We start from the raw sequence: 15,907 nt of genomic DNA, 5'->3' as shown, positions 1-15,907 counted from the left end.
TGTGTGTGTGTGTGTGTGTGTGAGGGGAAATGGCTCCACGTTATGTTGTGATTTATGATAGCAGTGGAGTGGCACGCCTGGCTGGCTGGCCAATTCCAGCATGGCTGGCAGCCAGGGCAAAGCAATACAAAGCTGAGATATCAGCTATACACTGAGTGGCACGTCAGCAGGGGCGGAGGGTATGTCTGAGTGTGGAGTGGTTTGTTTGTGCCCTCATCTATCTGTTGGGAGACACAGTCAGAGCAGCATCTCTGGAGCCAGGCAGCCTTTATCAGATAAAATCATCTACAGGATGGAGTCTGCATGTGTGCGGCTCTATTATGGGGGTATTATGCAGTAGGAGGTGGTCACTTCGTGTTACTGCGGTTTGATCAGGAGATGTTTGGACGTACTTAGCAAGGGAGCTCAGATGATTCAGTTGAGTAGAAGTTAGTGTTATACAGGGATGGGCAATTATTGTATTGTTTATTGAGAAGAAAACATTATCATGGTTTATCATAACATAAACTGTGTTTTTGCTGTTGGGAGAATTACTATTGGTTCTATTAGGAAAATATCAATATCCAAATATTTAAAATTAGAATTGCTTCCAACTATCTAATGTTATGTATTATAAGACAAGTCTGTTTCCTGGTTGGTATGGGGGTCTGCAATTATAGTTTTACAGCAAAAAAACACTTTTTTTGCTTTTTTAATGTCCCCTTTTATTGCAATATTATGTGGAATCAATTGTGATAACAGGAAAATTTATTGTAAAAAGTAAATGCCAATTTTCCACCGTGTTTTTGGTTCAGCATCTTAAATTACCCTTAACGAAAAACTCACTCTCACAAGTAATTATGCACCCACGTTTCATTAAAAAGTGTTAATTTACCTCTGAACAGCACATGATAAATACAACCAATCATATTTTAAAATATATTAATACTGATTGATGTTGATTAGTTCATTTTGGAGGTTTTATCCACCCACAATATTATTCTATTTATTTATCATGGTAAATCACAATCTTTATCTTGGTTAATTTCTCCTGCATGACAATATTAGGAAACAAATTACTATTCTGACACTTTTAACTCTTTAACACCAATGTTCCGAATCTTTGGAACACTTGTTGTCCGGTTCCTAGATTGAGGACTTCCTGGACCTTAGAACTATTCCATTGCATGGTTATAATTGCACGGTTACAATAGCCAATCTCGTTTGTCCAGGACCCTGGAGAGGTAGAAAAAGGTAGGTAGAACAATTGAGCAACAAACTGTAGCTTTACAGTTTAATAAATGTCTTATAGGGTCATGTAGAATAGCAATGAAATACAGGTAGGCATATACATTTGATTACCAAGAGAAAGCCATCTCCAGCTGATAAAGTCCCTTTTTATACATGTATTATAATTGATATATGTATTTAGATATCCTCACAGTAAACTGAGCATATTGCAAAGAAATATTAGAACATTTGAGTTGAGAAAATGAGCACAAATGGACTTTCACTGTTTTTTAACATTGATATCCATCCCTCCTGCGCTTTCTGACTCATTACTCACCTCAGTGTGTATCAGTGCAGAAAGATCTCAGAGTTAAACAGTGACCAGTCAGCCGACTGGCCGGCTCAGAGGAGAAAGTGGCTTTCAGTGAGTGGAAACAATAGGAAGTCATTGCAGCTGCAGCTGCAGTAATTCAACCCCCCCTTCCACTCCTTTCACTCTGTCTTTGTCATCTGTCTCCACGCCACTCTGGTAAATATTATTGCATTTAAAAAGCAGCTCCAGCAGATTAAATACAAGCAGAATTGATCTAAAATGTTGGCAGTGTAGTCTACTTGACACCCAGCTCTCTGCTGATTGGCTGGGGCCGGCTGCAGACCTGGCGTCGCGTCTCTGTATTGAGTTCAGCTGGAGACTTTCCAGCGCTGAAAGGAAACGAGAAGGTAAATAGGAAATGCAAGTGGGATACAGACAAAGGAAATGATTATACAACTCATGTTACCACCCTGTTTCCTCTCCTGGAGTGAACAGTCTGAACTTGAATTGTTGAACTCAACAGTAGGCAGCAAGGATAATGAGAGCGGGGAAGTTTCTGGTTTCTTATTGATCTTGGTTTTGAAGTTTTGAGACTTCAAACGTGATTTTTTTATTTATTCACATTACTTTTTGCTTTAAGATATATATATATATATATATATATATTTTTTTTTTTTTACTAATGAATTTTCATTTGTATCTCCTTAAGATGTTGTAATTGTACAGTGGAACAGATCAGCTTATTATACAAAGACTGCTTTGGGAAGCTGTCCTGTCAGTCACTCCTCTTCATTACTGGGAGTTAATGGGATTTTCTACGCCAATATTGCTGTGTTCCCTTTAGATCAGGCTGGGTTAAACTGTCATGCCATTCAGAAAATCAAAATATTCACTTCGAGAACGTGTTTGGATGTAAATATTTACAGGAAGCGGAAGAGCAAGGGATTTTTACGACTCTGCTTTTATGAATCCACTAAGCAGGAAGTGGGGTTTATATGTGTCAGGGTGCCTGTCTTTCTCTGGCAGTGGCGGTCAATATGAAAGGAGCCTGGACATAAAATGCTACCTTGTCTCAGCTCAGGGGAATATAAATCACACACTGTTTGGCTCCCTCACTGTAATGCCCCTCTTCCCAAACCCTGTGGTCAGTGGTGAACTGCAGCCCGAGAGCCCAGGGCAAGGCGTGCTGGCAACCAATGAAAGAAAGGGCCCAGGCCGTGCCTGTGCATCTCGTTAAGGAGACCGCAGCAGCATGGGCCTCATCCGGACGGGCCAACGGACTTCATTGTGAAACCACTCTGGCCACTGCAGTTCTACTTCACTCCAGTGCAGGGGTTCAACCATTTGTATCTTCTGCTAAGGCTACAAATGGTTTCTTTCATGTGATAAATTTGCCTTTAAATTCATTATGCAGGAGTTCAGAGGATGACATGAGAAGAATAACATGTAGCTAAAGGAATGTATAGTGGGTGAAGCAAAATAACACTTTTATTATTCTACATTTTCTGGAACCAAAAACATAATACATAGTTCTTCAACTAGGATTTTATTTTAGTGGTCCCTAGTGTGTTTAGGGATTTTCAGATGGATTCCAGACTCATAGAAAAACAAAGTTAACAGGTAGCAAGTTGCTGTATTCTCACAGCGCCTAAAAATAGTGTTTTATACTTAAACTGCTGATTAATAAAATGTAACTGAAACATCCATCCATTTTCCATCACACTATCTCCAGCTGTCTATGGGTGAGAGGCAGGGTATACCCGGGACAGGTCTCACACTCACACCTAAGGACAATTTAGAGAATTAATTAACAGTCCTGTTTTTGGACTGTGGGAGGAAGCCGGAGTACCCAGAGAGTACTCACGCATGCTCAGGGAGAACATGCAAACTCCATGCAGAAAGACCCTAGGCCAGATATCGAACCAGGAACCTTCTTGCTGTACGGCAGCAGTACTACCCACTGCGTCTCTGAGCAGGTTAAAAGTGAAACTATCTGTCACAGTATTTTTTTCCTACTGTTTGCCCAATTTGATGCCACAGGACCTAGTTAATAAATGTCAAATTTTACCCTGATAAGGAGCGTTTGATTCAACAAAATGGCTACTCAGATACTACTTTCTGTCAAAATAGGACATTAGATATAAGTTGTAAACTCAAAACATTCACCCTTATATCCACACCTGTAATTATCATATCTATTTACCAATTTATTATTGTTAAAAAAAATGTAATGTTTAAATATCGTGAGATTTTGTTCTTTTATTGAGCTGAAAATGAAAGAGTCCAACCCAAGGTCTCCACCCGGTCGCTGGTAGAAAAAAACCTAACCCTTTCTGGTTCAGCAGTTCGTCTGTGTAAAGAAGCAGGGCTAACATTCCTTCCAAAGCACCGGATTATGGGGGGGATTATCAGGGGTGTAAGAAATTCTCCGCTGTGTGTGTGAGTGAGAGTGTGAGCTTCATCGTCAGCATCTTCATTAGGCATTGATTTCACCCGAGTGATTGACGGCTTCGCAGCTGCTGCTTTGCTGCCGTCTCCCATCACACACAGGAACACGCTCAGTGCTAACTCAGAGTCTCTCTTTCCATCAGATTCTCCAGACTCTGGGCCTTCATCCAGTGATACTGGGGGAACGACGTACTCGGCCCCTGTGGGGCTTTCAGGTAAATATTCCCACCAATACATCTCCCCTTTATATCACCCATTTTCTCTGCTCTCTCCCCTCATCATCACCCTCCCCTGTTTTTCTTTTCCCTCTGCTTCGCATTCCTCCCGACACACACATCATCTCCCCTCCATACTTGCAATGATGAGGCGGTGATTGTGGGGGCCCCAGCTTCCCCTCTGCAATAAAACAGCCAGTGAAGGAGGGAGGTGCAGCTCTCCCACAGCCACATAAATTCTTCCCTTCTGGCTCTTTGAACAACGCTCCTCTCTTCTCCCTTCTTCTCTCCTATTGCTCTCTGTGTGATGTTGTAATGCAAGACAAACACGGCAGGCTGTTGTTTGTAAAGGAATATGTTCAGTCCATGTTGTGTACTTTAAGAGAGGAAACAAGCAGGACTAGTCTTACATTTGAGTGTTTCTTTTTGCTGAGTTTCAACATACATTGGATGTCTTTGTAGACGGACACAAGCTCGCTTCACTCTCTCCCAACTTTGATGCCGAACGTGTTTCGGGCTCCGTGAGAGTCCCCCCTATAATCCCCCCTTGGCAGCGTCGCCTTCCTTACCCACAGGCTGCAGAATAAGATGATGCTCATGAGAGAGGGTTCGCTCTCCAGTGCTGTTCTCTGCTTTCATTTGCCGCATATGGTTCTCATTATAGAGCCTTTAAAGCCTGTTTTATGTCAGTTGGTGTTCGCTGCCAGTTTTTTTTTTTTTCTCCCTCCTTTGTTTGGTGGTAGGGGGTGGAAGGTTTAGCCTTTTCGCCTGAACGTGCGTGTGTTTGCGTGTGTGTCAGAGCTGAAGATCCAAAAATCACACCCCACATCCTCCTCCAGAGTATCAGGACGGACACTAAAGTCCTCCCTTTGTGGGTTAACTAAAGACGCATTTCATACATGGTTCAAACTATGAAATTCAAGAAGTGGAGGCTTAACAGGCGTCCTCCCTTCATTTTCCCCTCCTTCGGCCACCCCTCCTCCCCTGTTTTCCTTCCTGGCGATGAGGACATGGCCATGGCAGCCAGCGTCATTGGTGAATGGGCCTCCTCAGTTAGACTGGGACAAGTTGAAAGGCTGAGGCGTGATGGCCAAAGTGCTCTGCCCTCATGATTTTCCCCACAAGCCAAATGAAGGGGGTAAAAAAAGGCTAATCCATTCCTTCTCTGCTCCTTTTTCTTTTTTTTTTTTCACCCTCCCCGTTTTCCCGGGCTTGGCTCCCTCCCTTTGGGGCCCTGACAAAAGAAACATGGCTCCCCCAGAGGCCCTGCTGCTGACCTTCTAATTCACTCACTTTGCCCTTTTTATGTTCTTCTTCAGACAAATTCACAAAAACGAAAGAGTGGCTCAAATGAGACTGGAGGGCAGCAAGAGTTCTGCTTCTTTTTGCATTATTTTAGAATAATTAACTTGATTTCTTTGGGAACAATCTCAAGTGGATTGGGGGCGGTGGGTCGGGGGAAGGAAGAGCTGAAACAGAGGGAGTACTTCTTCCCTGTTTCTACATTCAGGAGAAAGCCTAGATTGCCCAGGCTGGAAGGAGTTAAGTGAACTGTGACAGCGACAAGCGCAAATGCAAACTAGGCTGCCTGCCAGACTAGCGGCTCCAAAGCTCCCCTCACTGGCCCACGTCATCGGCTTGGAACAGAACAGAGGGGAAGGGAAGAGGAGAGGAGAGGACGGCTGGAGCCGGGCGCCAGGGGCACCGATCTTGGCGAAGACCTAGATCATGGGTTTATAGGTTCACCCAGGCACTGAGCAGGGAGATCAGATTAGGGATTGAGAAATGGAGATCAGGTCAGGGTTAAGAGGGTGCTGGACTGTTGGTTATGAATCTCTGGAGTGTTAAGTAACTCTTAGTTATTAGCAGCTTAAGAGGCGTTCTTGTTGCCTGTCGAGCTTTAACATGTCTTTTTATTGAAACCACACATCCGTTCAATATGTTGCAGAATCTTGTATTACCCAGGCCTTCTATTTTTCACAAAGTTGTTCTTTATTTCTACTCATTTCATTGCAATACATGAAGAGAAATAATACACAATATTTAGATCATGAAACAGAGAATTGAACAGTAGGTTTTCTAAGATTCACAAGAGAAATTTTAGGTTTTCCAAACAGAAAATTGCCAGAAAGAAAACTGATCAATCAAAACCTGCAGCATATTCCCGTCCAGGACAGTGGTGAAGCTTAATGCTTACAAAAAGCTCATTTTAGTCACTCTTTGACTGTTTCTTTTCTCTTCTATCTACTATGCCACTCAGACAGCTTAAAACTACTAAAGTTTTCTTTAGCTCTTTGCTAACAGAATTTACTGTTTCTGACAAATATAAATTGGGATTCATTTAAACAAAGTAGGTTATAATGACAAACAAATAAAACCAAATTAAAAGCTGAGAATCATTTTATTATACATATATTTGCAACTTATAAGTAAATGTGATACATCAGAGCTATTCTCCAATAATGAGACCAAAACTCTCCCCAGTTTATAGTCAATGGGCTAGATGGTTTTGCCAGTCTTGTGCTCTGGCCTCAAAAATGCGTATTCCATAGTCAAAGTTTAGAAGTCATCCCATTATGAAGCATATTGCACATAGTGGTTGTACTCTCAGTACCTATCCAGTCAACAGTGTGCTGTGTGAATATAAGTAAGGAATTATATATTTAATTGACTGTACTTAATCAAAAACGTGTCTTTTAATTCTCTGCAATGGCCCAATCTTTAATATTTTGAATTATGCGAGCATTCCTGTTTAGAATGACAACATGAAAGCACTCCCCTGCATATATGGAGCTCATGATGACATGACCTATACAAAGTCATTTAGCCCTTTTTAAGTTAGATTTGACTTTGTCGAGAAATATTATAGCATTTTGATCTCAGAAGATCTCATACCTAAGTTCTTGCCCCTACTACATGAACTCAAATCTACCCAGATCAAAGGCAAAGTAATACTGATGTCCATTGCCATCTTTAGTGCGTATTTTATTTTATAGTTACAGTTGAGTAATAAACCGAGGTGTACACTATAAGTCTTCCTTAAAGTAGACTTGTGTTTGTGCCAGACATTTGAAAGTGCAGCATCTGAGTACCGGTGGCATGCCTGTTGGTGCCGTTGGGGGCTGACCCAGAGTGCCTGCATGTAACCGGATCCAGTCCCACTGTGCTGGCATGTACACACACACACGCACACACTCAGATAGGAGAGGAGATAGAATGACCTGGTGCGAGCCCTGGCGGATGGCCGATTGTCACACAGGCGCTTCCTCCCACTGCGGGTTAAATTTAGGCCAAGTTGTATTCTTACACTGCCAGCCTACCTCGACAGACAGTGTCCTGGCCCCTCAGCCAGTCAATTAGTCATCCAGTGAACTGGCTAGAAGTGTGACCTTCATCAGTGGCTCTGATAGAGACTAAAGTTAGCCCTGATGAGTGAATAAACAGTATGCTTCATTTAAGATTTCTTAAGATACTTGAGGCCTTTTAAACTTAGGAAAATTAAGAGAGAAAGCTTGAAACAGAGCACCCTCAGTGTGCCTCTTCTCCCTCAGCATTCCTGCCTTGTTTGGGTTAGCAGGGAGAGGAAAGGGCCGCGCAGGATATGACCTCATGTCTTTGAGGAAAAGCCGAGCGGACAGGGAGGCAGCCGAGGCCTCGTCTTGATGGAAAACAAACACGGGGGGTACACCAACCAGAAAGAAGGAAGGCAGGTCGTCAAAAAGAGAGGAACTGAAAAGAGAAATGTAGTCGCTGCTTGTAGTCGCCCTTTTTAAAGCAAATTAGGGCCATCTTCACCAGAATGTATGCCTTATTTTCCTTTTCTTGGTGCTTTTCCTGCATGAATGTTAGAAGACTGAATGAGGAGGCAGAGAAGATGGCGGCTTTGGGTGGAGGGAGAGATGGCCGGCAGCTCTGCTCAGTTCTCTGTAATTTGGAAGCTGTGTGTTATAGCCAGCAAGCTGAGCCAAGCGGAGCCGGGCCGCTCTGTGCTGGACCAGGATCTCTCATTACTCCCCACTTCCTCTCCTTGCGAGGCAGCCAAGCCAACCTCTTGGCAAGGGACTTAATTTTGGTTTTTGGCCGCCCTCTTTTCCCCACCCTGTGTCATTATGCTGCACAAATCGGAAAAACATGCATGCAGAAAGCGGCGGATGATGGAGGGGGATCGAGGAGAGTTTTGCTTTGCTTTGAGTGCATTTTTGGTTTTCCCTTTGCTTCAGATGCTTTGGGGCAATGCTGTTGCAGTTAAAAAAACGTTACCTTTACTGCGGTTGACAGGAAGGCTTTGCAGTTCTGGTTCTGAGCCAAGGTTGGACGGAGGCCCAGGACAAGACGAACATTGTTTTGGTTCACATTGGCTCTGTGGGAGTGGGTTTCGACATTAGCTTAAGTATGGAGATATATCTTAGGGTGGGAATGTGTGAGGGGGCAAGGGGAAAAGAGGACTTAAAACACTCCTATGGAGGATTAAAAAAATGGAAATAAGTGGAGACATATGTGCATAAAACCTGTGGGTGTCTCCACCTTCCTGCCTACTCATTCATGGAGTCACTTTGTCTTTTGTGTACTCTAAAGTGCCCTTGTGTGTCAGTAGCCATATCTCTATCAGCACTGGAACAACGACACACAGTAAGAAGCTTACAGGGGTATATAAATACTAATAAAATGCAACCACCTCTCAGACCACATCCAACTGAAACTGCAGGTTGTTGTTTTTGGTGTCGGATTTAGTTCCCACGGTCTTATAGTTGCAACAGTGTGAGTGATTGTTCAGCTTGTCTGTCCATCTATCTGTATCTATATTTGTATATATATGTGTGTGTGTGTGTGTGTGGGAGAGAGATAGTGCCCCTAGATACAGATCTTGTGGGCAGTCTCCTGACGTCTGTGCCTGCAAAAGGGAGCTCATGTCATCATTCCAGCCGGCCTGGCACCGTGTTTGAAAGTACCTTGTGTTTATTTGTCCCGTCACCCTGGGAAATCTGGGTTGGAGGGAGTGGTTGTGTATGTGTGAGCGTGCAAGGGTCAGCCTGATGAAGTGTTGTACTAAGAACTCAGCAGGGATGGGAAAGAGGTCCAACAGTGGGAAAAGAAATCTCCCATTAGCTTTTGTGACTCTTTCAGTGCTTATTTCAGCCCAAAGTGGGAAAAGAGAAATGTTCATGAGTTTGATCATACTTTGGAGGGGCCGTGAGGAGCCTCTTAGAGAAGTGAAGTTATGGATGCGGTAAATAGGAAGACGCCTGCAGTTTCTTCTCCTTATCTTTTCCCCGTCAAGGCCGGATGGCTCATGTTCGAGATGGCGTGTCTGCAACTCATTCTCCCTATCTGTGTTTCTGCAAGAAGTCAGATCTGCAGATAGAGAAACCGGGCCACTCCCCTGTGTGGTTTTCCTGCCATCAGGGCTTATTTACGTTTCATTGAGAGGGCGGGGTGGGGTGGGGGTCTTAACAGCTTCAGTTACTTGGTATCCTAAAGCTTCACTTCCTCTCTTTTAGCTAAGAAAGCCACTACACTGGTGCAGCGCGTCTGCTTGAACTTTGTTTAACTGTTGTTTTGTAAACTAAAATGTGACATATTGAACTATAACTACTGCTGATTATTTTAAGGAAGTAGTAGTTCTGAGTGACAAAAAGGCTTAAATTAGAAGGCAACCATATTTTTGCGTGTTTTTTAAAGACGTTTTTACACCTATCCTGAAGTCTTTGTTAATTCTGTCAGCTCACACAAGAGCAGTCTGCAGTGGGAGTGCTGATGTATTTAAGCGGCATGGAGGTCCATCCTCCTGCACACATTCCTAGTCAGATGCAAAACCAATAGGCACCCCTTGTTCTTTAGGATTGTTTGAGCCTTTCATTGTGCATAAGGTCTGTGATTGGTCTTTTCATCATAATAGGAATACTTATGAAATTTCTGAAAGATTAGTTCCAAGACAAAATTTTAAATTCTTGGAAGCTGAAACCGCAATCCTCCCGCTCCATTCAGTGATGGCTTTTCTCTTTTCAAAAAGATATCTTCATTGACCCCTCTCTAAAACCATCTGTCATCTCTGTCCATAATCTGAACACTTTGGTCTTCAAAGGTGTGTACTTTGTTGTTGAGGTTCAAGTCTACAGCTGAATCTTTCCCAGAGCTACCGGCTCTCTGATGCTGTGCCATGTGTTTGTTTAGTTATTGTTTGGTTTCTGCAATATAGGAGGCTGTACAGTCCTCCCTGCACTTGATTGCATAGACAACAGTGCTCAGCTTAGGGTGTTCTGGCTTTAGGATGAACCAGGATGAATCTAGTTTTGAGTTCTTAAAAAAAAGTTACTAAAAATTCTGCTCATTTAACTTGAAGTGTTTATTTTGCACCTGAAATCTGAACATTTTTGCCTAAGAAATGTGTCTATCCAAGCATACTTTAGACATTGATATCTACTTGATCATTGATGAGTGATGAGGACGTTCTGATCTCTTCTATGCTGAACAATAAAACTGCTGTCATTTCTCCTTCTGCAGTGGCCGCCTTTCAATGCATTTCTAGTTTCACAAGAGGTGAGCCAGACAGTCCTTGGAGGGTCTGCGAGTTGGCTGTTGAACAGTTGTCTGGATTCTAAAGTTCCAAAAAGGGAAAATCAATGAGACCTGGTGTTTGGTGTGCAATAATGGAGAGATGCTTTGCTTTGAATGCAGATGAAGGGGCACTCACACATATACACATCTTTTTGGGGGTCTGAACTTATCTGGCGTGGCAGAGAGAACAAAAGGAATGCCTCCAGGCTGACCCTTAACCTTTGGAATAGACTTTCCCCCGCTCGCGAGAGGGTGTTGACTTAGAAAATAAGGCACCGTGACGAGCCCTTCCCTCCCCTGCCTTGAGCTGTTTCCCCCATGTCTTCCTCGTTCCCGTTTTCATCCAGCGCGTCTGTCTGATGACAGGGCCATTACACGTCTGGGGCGAGAGAGGCCCAAACACCCGCAGAGTTCTCTGGGATAGATGCAAGGTGCTTCTCACGAGCTTACTGCGTATTTACTTACGTTGAAACCGTGCAGAACCAAAGGTTGAAAATCGTGTGTGCAAAAGAGACGGAGTGTAATGTGTGTGAATCGGCTGACTTCTAAAGATAGCACCAACCCGGTGGGTGTCTGTGCGTGTGGAGTCAGACGGAGGTAATGATTAACCTTTCCAGACTGTGTTTGTGTCCCTGAGAGAAGTGCAGTGAGTCTAGCACCTCCCCACCCTCCTTCCACAGCCGTCCTGCCTCGCTCCCCCTTCTGCTGAGCCCATTTGGCCCATCTAGCATGGTGTCTGCTTTATCAAAGCTGTTGACCATTGAAATAGGGGGGTATATCCCAGTTAAGTCTTTGGCGCTCATGCTAAAAATTCATATGCTTGGTGTATTTTTTTTTAGGTGGTAACACCACATGTGATCAAGACGGTTGCAAAGTTTATATTCCTTTAACTAGGTGCAGCATGATGTTCCCATGTTATGGTAATATTGACTAATGATACAGCAATCTAACAATATTTACACTAAAAATGATTGAAATTATTTTATTTAAAGAATGAATTATTCCCTTGTTGGCTAAGGTGAAAAATCTTGTAGTTATATACTGCTTGGCGTTCTAGCCTGCAGTTTGGTGCTTTACAGACGAGCCGCCCTTAGCTGGCTAACTCTGATTCATTGTGGCTAGAATATATTCCTAAATAATTGAGGACCCGGAGGCGAGATTAGTGGAGTTCCTCAGTCCTGTTTGCTCAGAAAAGCTGAAGAAAGCTCACTTTAGCATTTTCAACTAGACACTAACAACGATAAAACACAGAAGCAATGCGATTGAAGATTTCAGCGGTTTTTAACCATATCTTTTTTTAAGCCTTAGTCGTCTGGTGTCTGTCATGCGGTTTTTTACGTTGCAAAAACCACCTTTAACCAGGACAGCTGAATGAATCATTGCCTGAGAGCTCTTGCTTTGTTGTGAACGAGCAGGAAAAGTCTTTGTTAGATAGGGGGGGGTTGCCATGTTGGGTTTCCTGCATGTGGACCCCATGGGACAGACCAGAATGGGACACAGCAGCAGCAGACAACTGACAGGAGGAGGACAGAAAGGGTTAGGGTGACAGATGGCCGCAGGCTGCCGGCTAGCCAGCTTATCTCCGGCGAGGAGGAGAAGCTTGAGACACAAGAGGAGCTTTAAGGCCAGAGTGCAGCAGGTGCAGGTGGGAAGGCAGACAGTAACTCAGACTAATGCTTCCATAGGCAGACATCCAGAGCCCGGACATGCAGACAGATGTACAAGCAGAGACCACAGTGAATATTCAAGACCTGGGGCTAACGAGCACACACACAGCACTGCTAGTATGACTTCACCAGAAACACACCTAAGAAAGATACACATGTAATAGTGTCAAGCCGTAACAAAAGAAGCTTGGCAGCCTTTGCAAACAATGATTATTAAATTAACTCGTTAGGTACTGGAATACTAAGGTGAGCTAACTGGGTGCTGCTAAAATTAGCAAGTGTTTTCATACATGCATGTTTGTCCAGCAGTATAACTCATGAGGTGTAAGTTCATCTGCTGTCAGAACAAGCTGTGAACATTACTATTTGAGAGGCAGCACCCTGCTGATGGAGGAGTCTGGCTGTCTCGCCATCTCGCCGGCTGATTCACCAAACCGGGTTTGGGTTTGTTTTCCTGTAGGAAACATGTCGTTATCAACAGAGTTCTGCTGAAGTCTCTCTTAATTTTGGAGGCACAGAGATTGCAATGCAAACCTTTTTGTCTAGTCAAAGTATATTTTATCTCAGTATGTCTGCTGCTTTTCTCAATGAGGCTTCTTCACATTTAAACAGAACCTGACACAGGAGATTCTGTCTAAATGACAACAGCAATGTGTGAATTATGAGTCTTTAACATCTGTTATGACTCATAAATAAGTAAAAGACTTAAATATTTCCTTAATGGGTGACTGTCTGCCTCTTGCATCTTTCCTGCGTTCCTTTTTTCCCTCTTTCTTCTGCGGTTTTCTCACACCACGAGTTTAAAGTTTCTCAGAGGCGAGTCCATGAAGCGGAGGAAGCGTCGGGGCCGTTAATGTAGTCCTGAATAGCAGAGTGTTTTCGAGCTGCAATGACAGGCCCAGACAGGCAGCCGCTTTAATGACCTGTGACGCCAAGCTCTGTCTCTCTCTGCAATAATGCGCTCACACAAACACGCATATACACACAGCAGGGCACCACAGGTGAGCTCCACCAGCAGCCTCATGCGTCCTTGTCCTTATCAACCTTGGCTCTTCCTGTAATGTGTAAAACATGCCAGGTTTGGAGACTGTCTGACATCTTTCTGAGACATAAAAACGCCTTCTTGTCTTTTATCAGTGAGAGAGGTTCTCCTTTTTTCCTGCATTCAGTCAAACGTAGATAGCTGGGTGCTTGGTTTCCTTTAGCGCCCCACTGGGATGGATTTACGATAAATTCCCTGAGGCCAGACTCAGTTCAACTTCAAAGAACACAGCCCTGCTTGTTTTATGGAAGGCATGCTTTCAGTTTTGCTGGCCCCCTTTCCTTCTGCTAGACTTTTTTTTTTCTGTCTCCCTAGTCCCAGTGTTTTTTTGTTCCCTTCCTCATTTTTTCCCCCCCTCTTAATGAAGGCTAATGACAGGCCAGGATAAGTCCGCCTGGGCTCGGCAGAGATCCTGCCGCATTAACGTTACAGCCAGTCCCAGACGGGACCTTCCAAATTACCGGTTACATTCACAGCTACTGCTAGATGAAAGAGAGCAGGTCGAAGGGCTCCGCTCCTCACCTGCATTCCAAGCTTTCCTGATCTTCAGCAATCAGTCTACAGGATGACAATGAATGTACTTTAGAAAGGTTCCAGCACCGAGGTGATAGTGCAAAAACATATGAGATGTGCTTAAAAGTCGAAAGAGGAAGCAAAGTTGTAAAAGAAACAGTCAAAATATGTAAAAAGCATTCCTTCTCCTCCCCACCGCGCCCCCTCTGTCTCAATCTATTTCCCTTGCGCCTGAGTGGCTCCCTTTCTAGCTGGGAGTTGCTGGAAGCCAGATTTCTGCAGAATAGAGATATGGAGGGAGAGAGCGACGGCGCAGGAGGCACTGTAAAGGGTGGGGGATAGAGTTTGTAAACTGGAGCACAGCCATTTGTACACTTCTTTTCTATGCTCAGGGGAAACTTCAGACCCATGAGGGTTCTCTTGTCAACAATTTAGGCACCAGGGTCTGCTTCTGTCGCCTGTCCAGCATGGTTTTTCTGTTTGTGTCTAAGCCCTGCATCAGTTACCACATCTCTGTTGGTCAAACTCTTCATTTCCTTCAGAGGGGCGAAGCATGTTGCTGTAGAGACAATCAGTACTAGAGGGTGACGTCAGTACATTGTTGGCCGAGCCACTACAAAAATACAGCGAGCCAGACAGAAGATAAGCATTTAATGCCCAGATAAATATTGCACCGCATGTGGAAACTTGCTTGGCAGTGTGTCTCCGGGTTGATTTTTCTTGTCTGTTGTCCAGGAATTCCAATATGGTTTTCCTGCATTGTAGAAATTGCGGATGACAGCTCAGTTTTGGCTCTTGACTAAAGAAGATGCTCTATTTCCCAAAACGGGGATAAAGATGAAGTTGTTCAGCTGTAGCAATGTTTAAGCAGCTTTGTTGCTGTGATTTAGATGACATCTGATCACATCTGTCATGAAGTCATCTTTTCTCTTCCTCTGCTCTCTTTTTCTTGATCTTCTATTGTATGATTTCTTTTATTTTGCTCAAGTCTAAGCCTCTTTATCTCTCTTTTCTTTTGCAGATTCCCTGGCGTTGCAGGAGTCAGGAGAGCCGACCCACTGGTGCGTGGTGGCGTACTGGGAGGAGAAGACGCGCGTCGGACGCCTCTACTCGGTCCAGGAGCCCTCTCTAGACATCTTCTACGATCTACCTCAAGGGAATGGCTTCTGTCTGGGCCAGCTTTGCTCGGACAACAAGTCCCAACTGGTTCAGATGGTGCGGGCCAAGATCGGCTATGGTATCCAGCTGACGCGCGAGCCAGACGGGGTGTGGGTGTACAACCGCAGCTGCTACCCCATCTTCATCAAGTCGGCCACACTGGACAACCCGGACTCGCGCACGCTGCTCGTGCACAAGGTGTTCCCTGGATTCTCCATCAAAGCTTTTGACTATGACAAGGCGTGCAGCTTGCAAAGGCCGAACGACCACGAATTCACACAGCAGCCTCGCACTGGCTTCACAGTGCAGATAAGCTTTGTAAAGGGCTGGGGACAGTGCTACACCAGACAGTTCATCAGCAGCTGCCCGTGTTGGTTGGAAGTAATCTTTAACACGCGATAGCAGCAGCAGGAGCCTTCCTCCTCTTCATGCTGACCTCTTCTACACCCACTCACAGAGAAAGACTTCATCCACTTTTCCTTTTTTGTTTTGTTGCTGAGGTTCAAATGCAGAAGAAAAAAAAGGAACTTAGAAAAGAGAAGAAAGTTTAAATTCTGATGGACTTGTTTGATAAACGACTGAGATTTAATTAAAAAGAAGCGGAAAAAAATGTATTTTATGTTATATATGAATATATTATTAATTGTAAATATGAAGACGTTTTATATGCATCATTATTTATGTATTGTGCAATGTGTTGGTGAGAAGAAAAGAAGATGCACTTTGCTTAATATAAATACAAAACAAAGAAATGCCAAAATAATAAAAAAAAATTTAAATAAATGTA

General features: G+C 43.8%; 1 protein-coding gene across 1 annotated transcript in view; it reads left to right on the top strand.

Moving 5' to 3' along the window:
- Window positions 1–15,866, top strand: part of smad7 (SMAD family member 7) — an 18,620-nt gene extending 2,754 nt beyond the window's left edge. The window contains exons 2-4 of the mRNA XM_015376353.1: window positions 2,672–2,809; window positions 3,979–4,185; window positions 14,984–15,866. Coding sequence (XP_015231839.1) covers window positions 2,672–2,809; window positions 3,979–4,185; window positions 14,984–15,522 — 884 coding nt within the window. The 3' untranslated portion in view covers window positions 15,523–15,866. The remainder of the gene's footprint in view (window positions 1–2,671; window positions 2,810–3,978; window positions 4,186–14,983) is intronic.
- Window positions 15,867–15,907: the final 41 nt, after the last annotated feature.

Source organism: Cyprinodon variegatus, unplaced genomic scaffold (assembly GCF_000732505.1).
Source record: "Cyprinodon variegatus isolate N-32 unplaced genomic scaffold, C_variegatus-1.0 Scaffold134, whole genome shotgun sequence".
Taxonomy (NCBI): Eukaryota; Metazoa; Chordata; class Actinopteri; order Cyprinodontiformes; family Cyprinodontidae; genus Cyprinodon; species Cyprinodon variegatus.
This window is presented reverse-complemented; position numbering and strand designations above follow the sequence as displayed.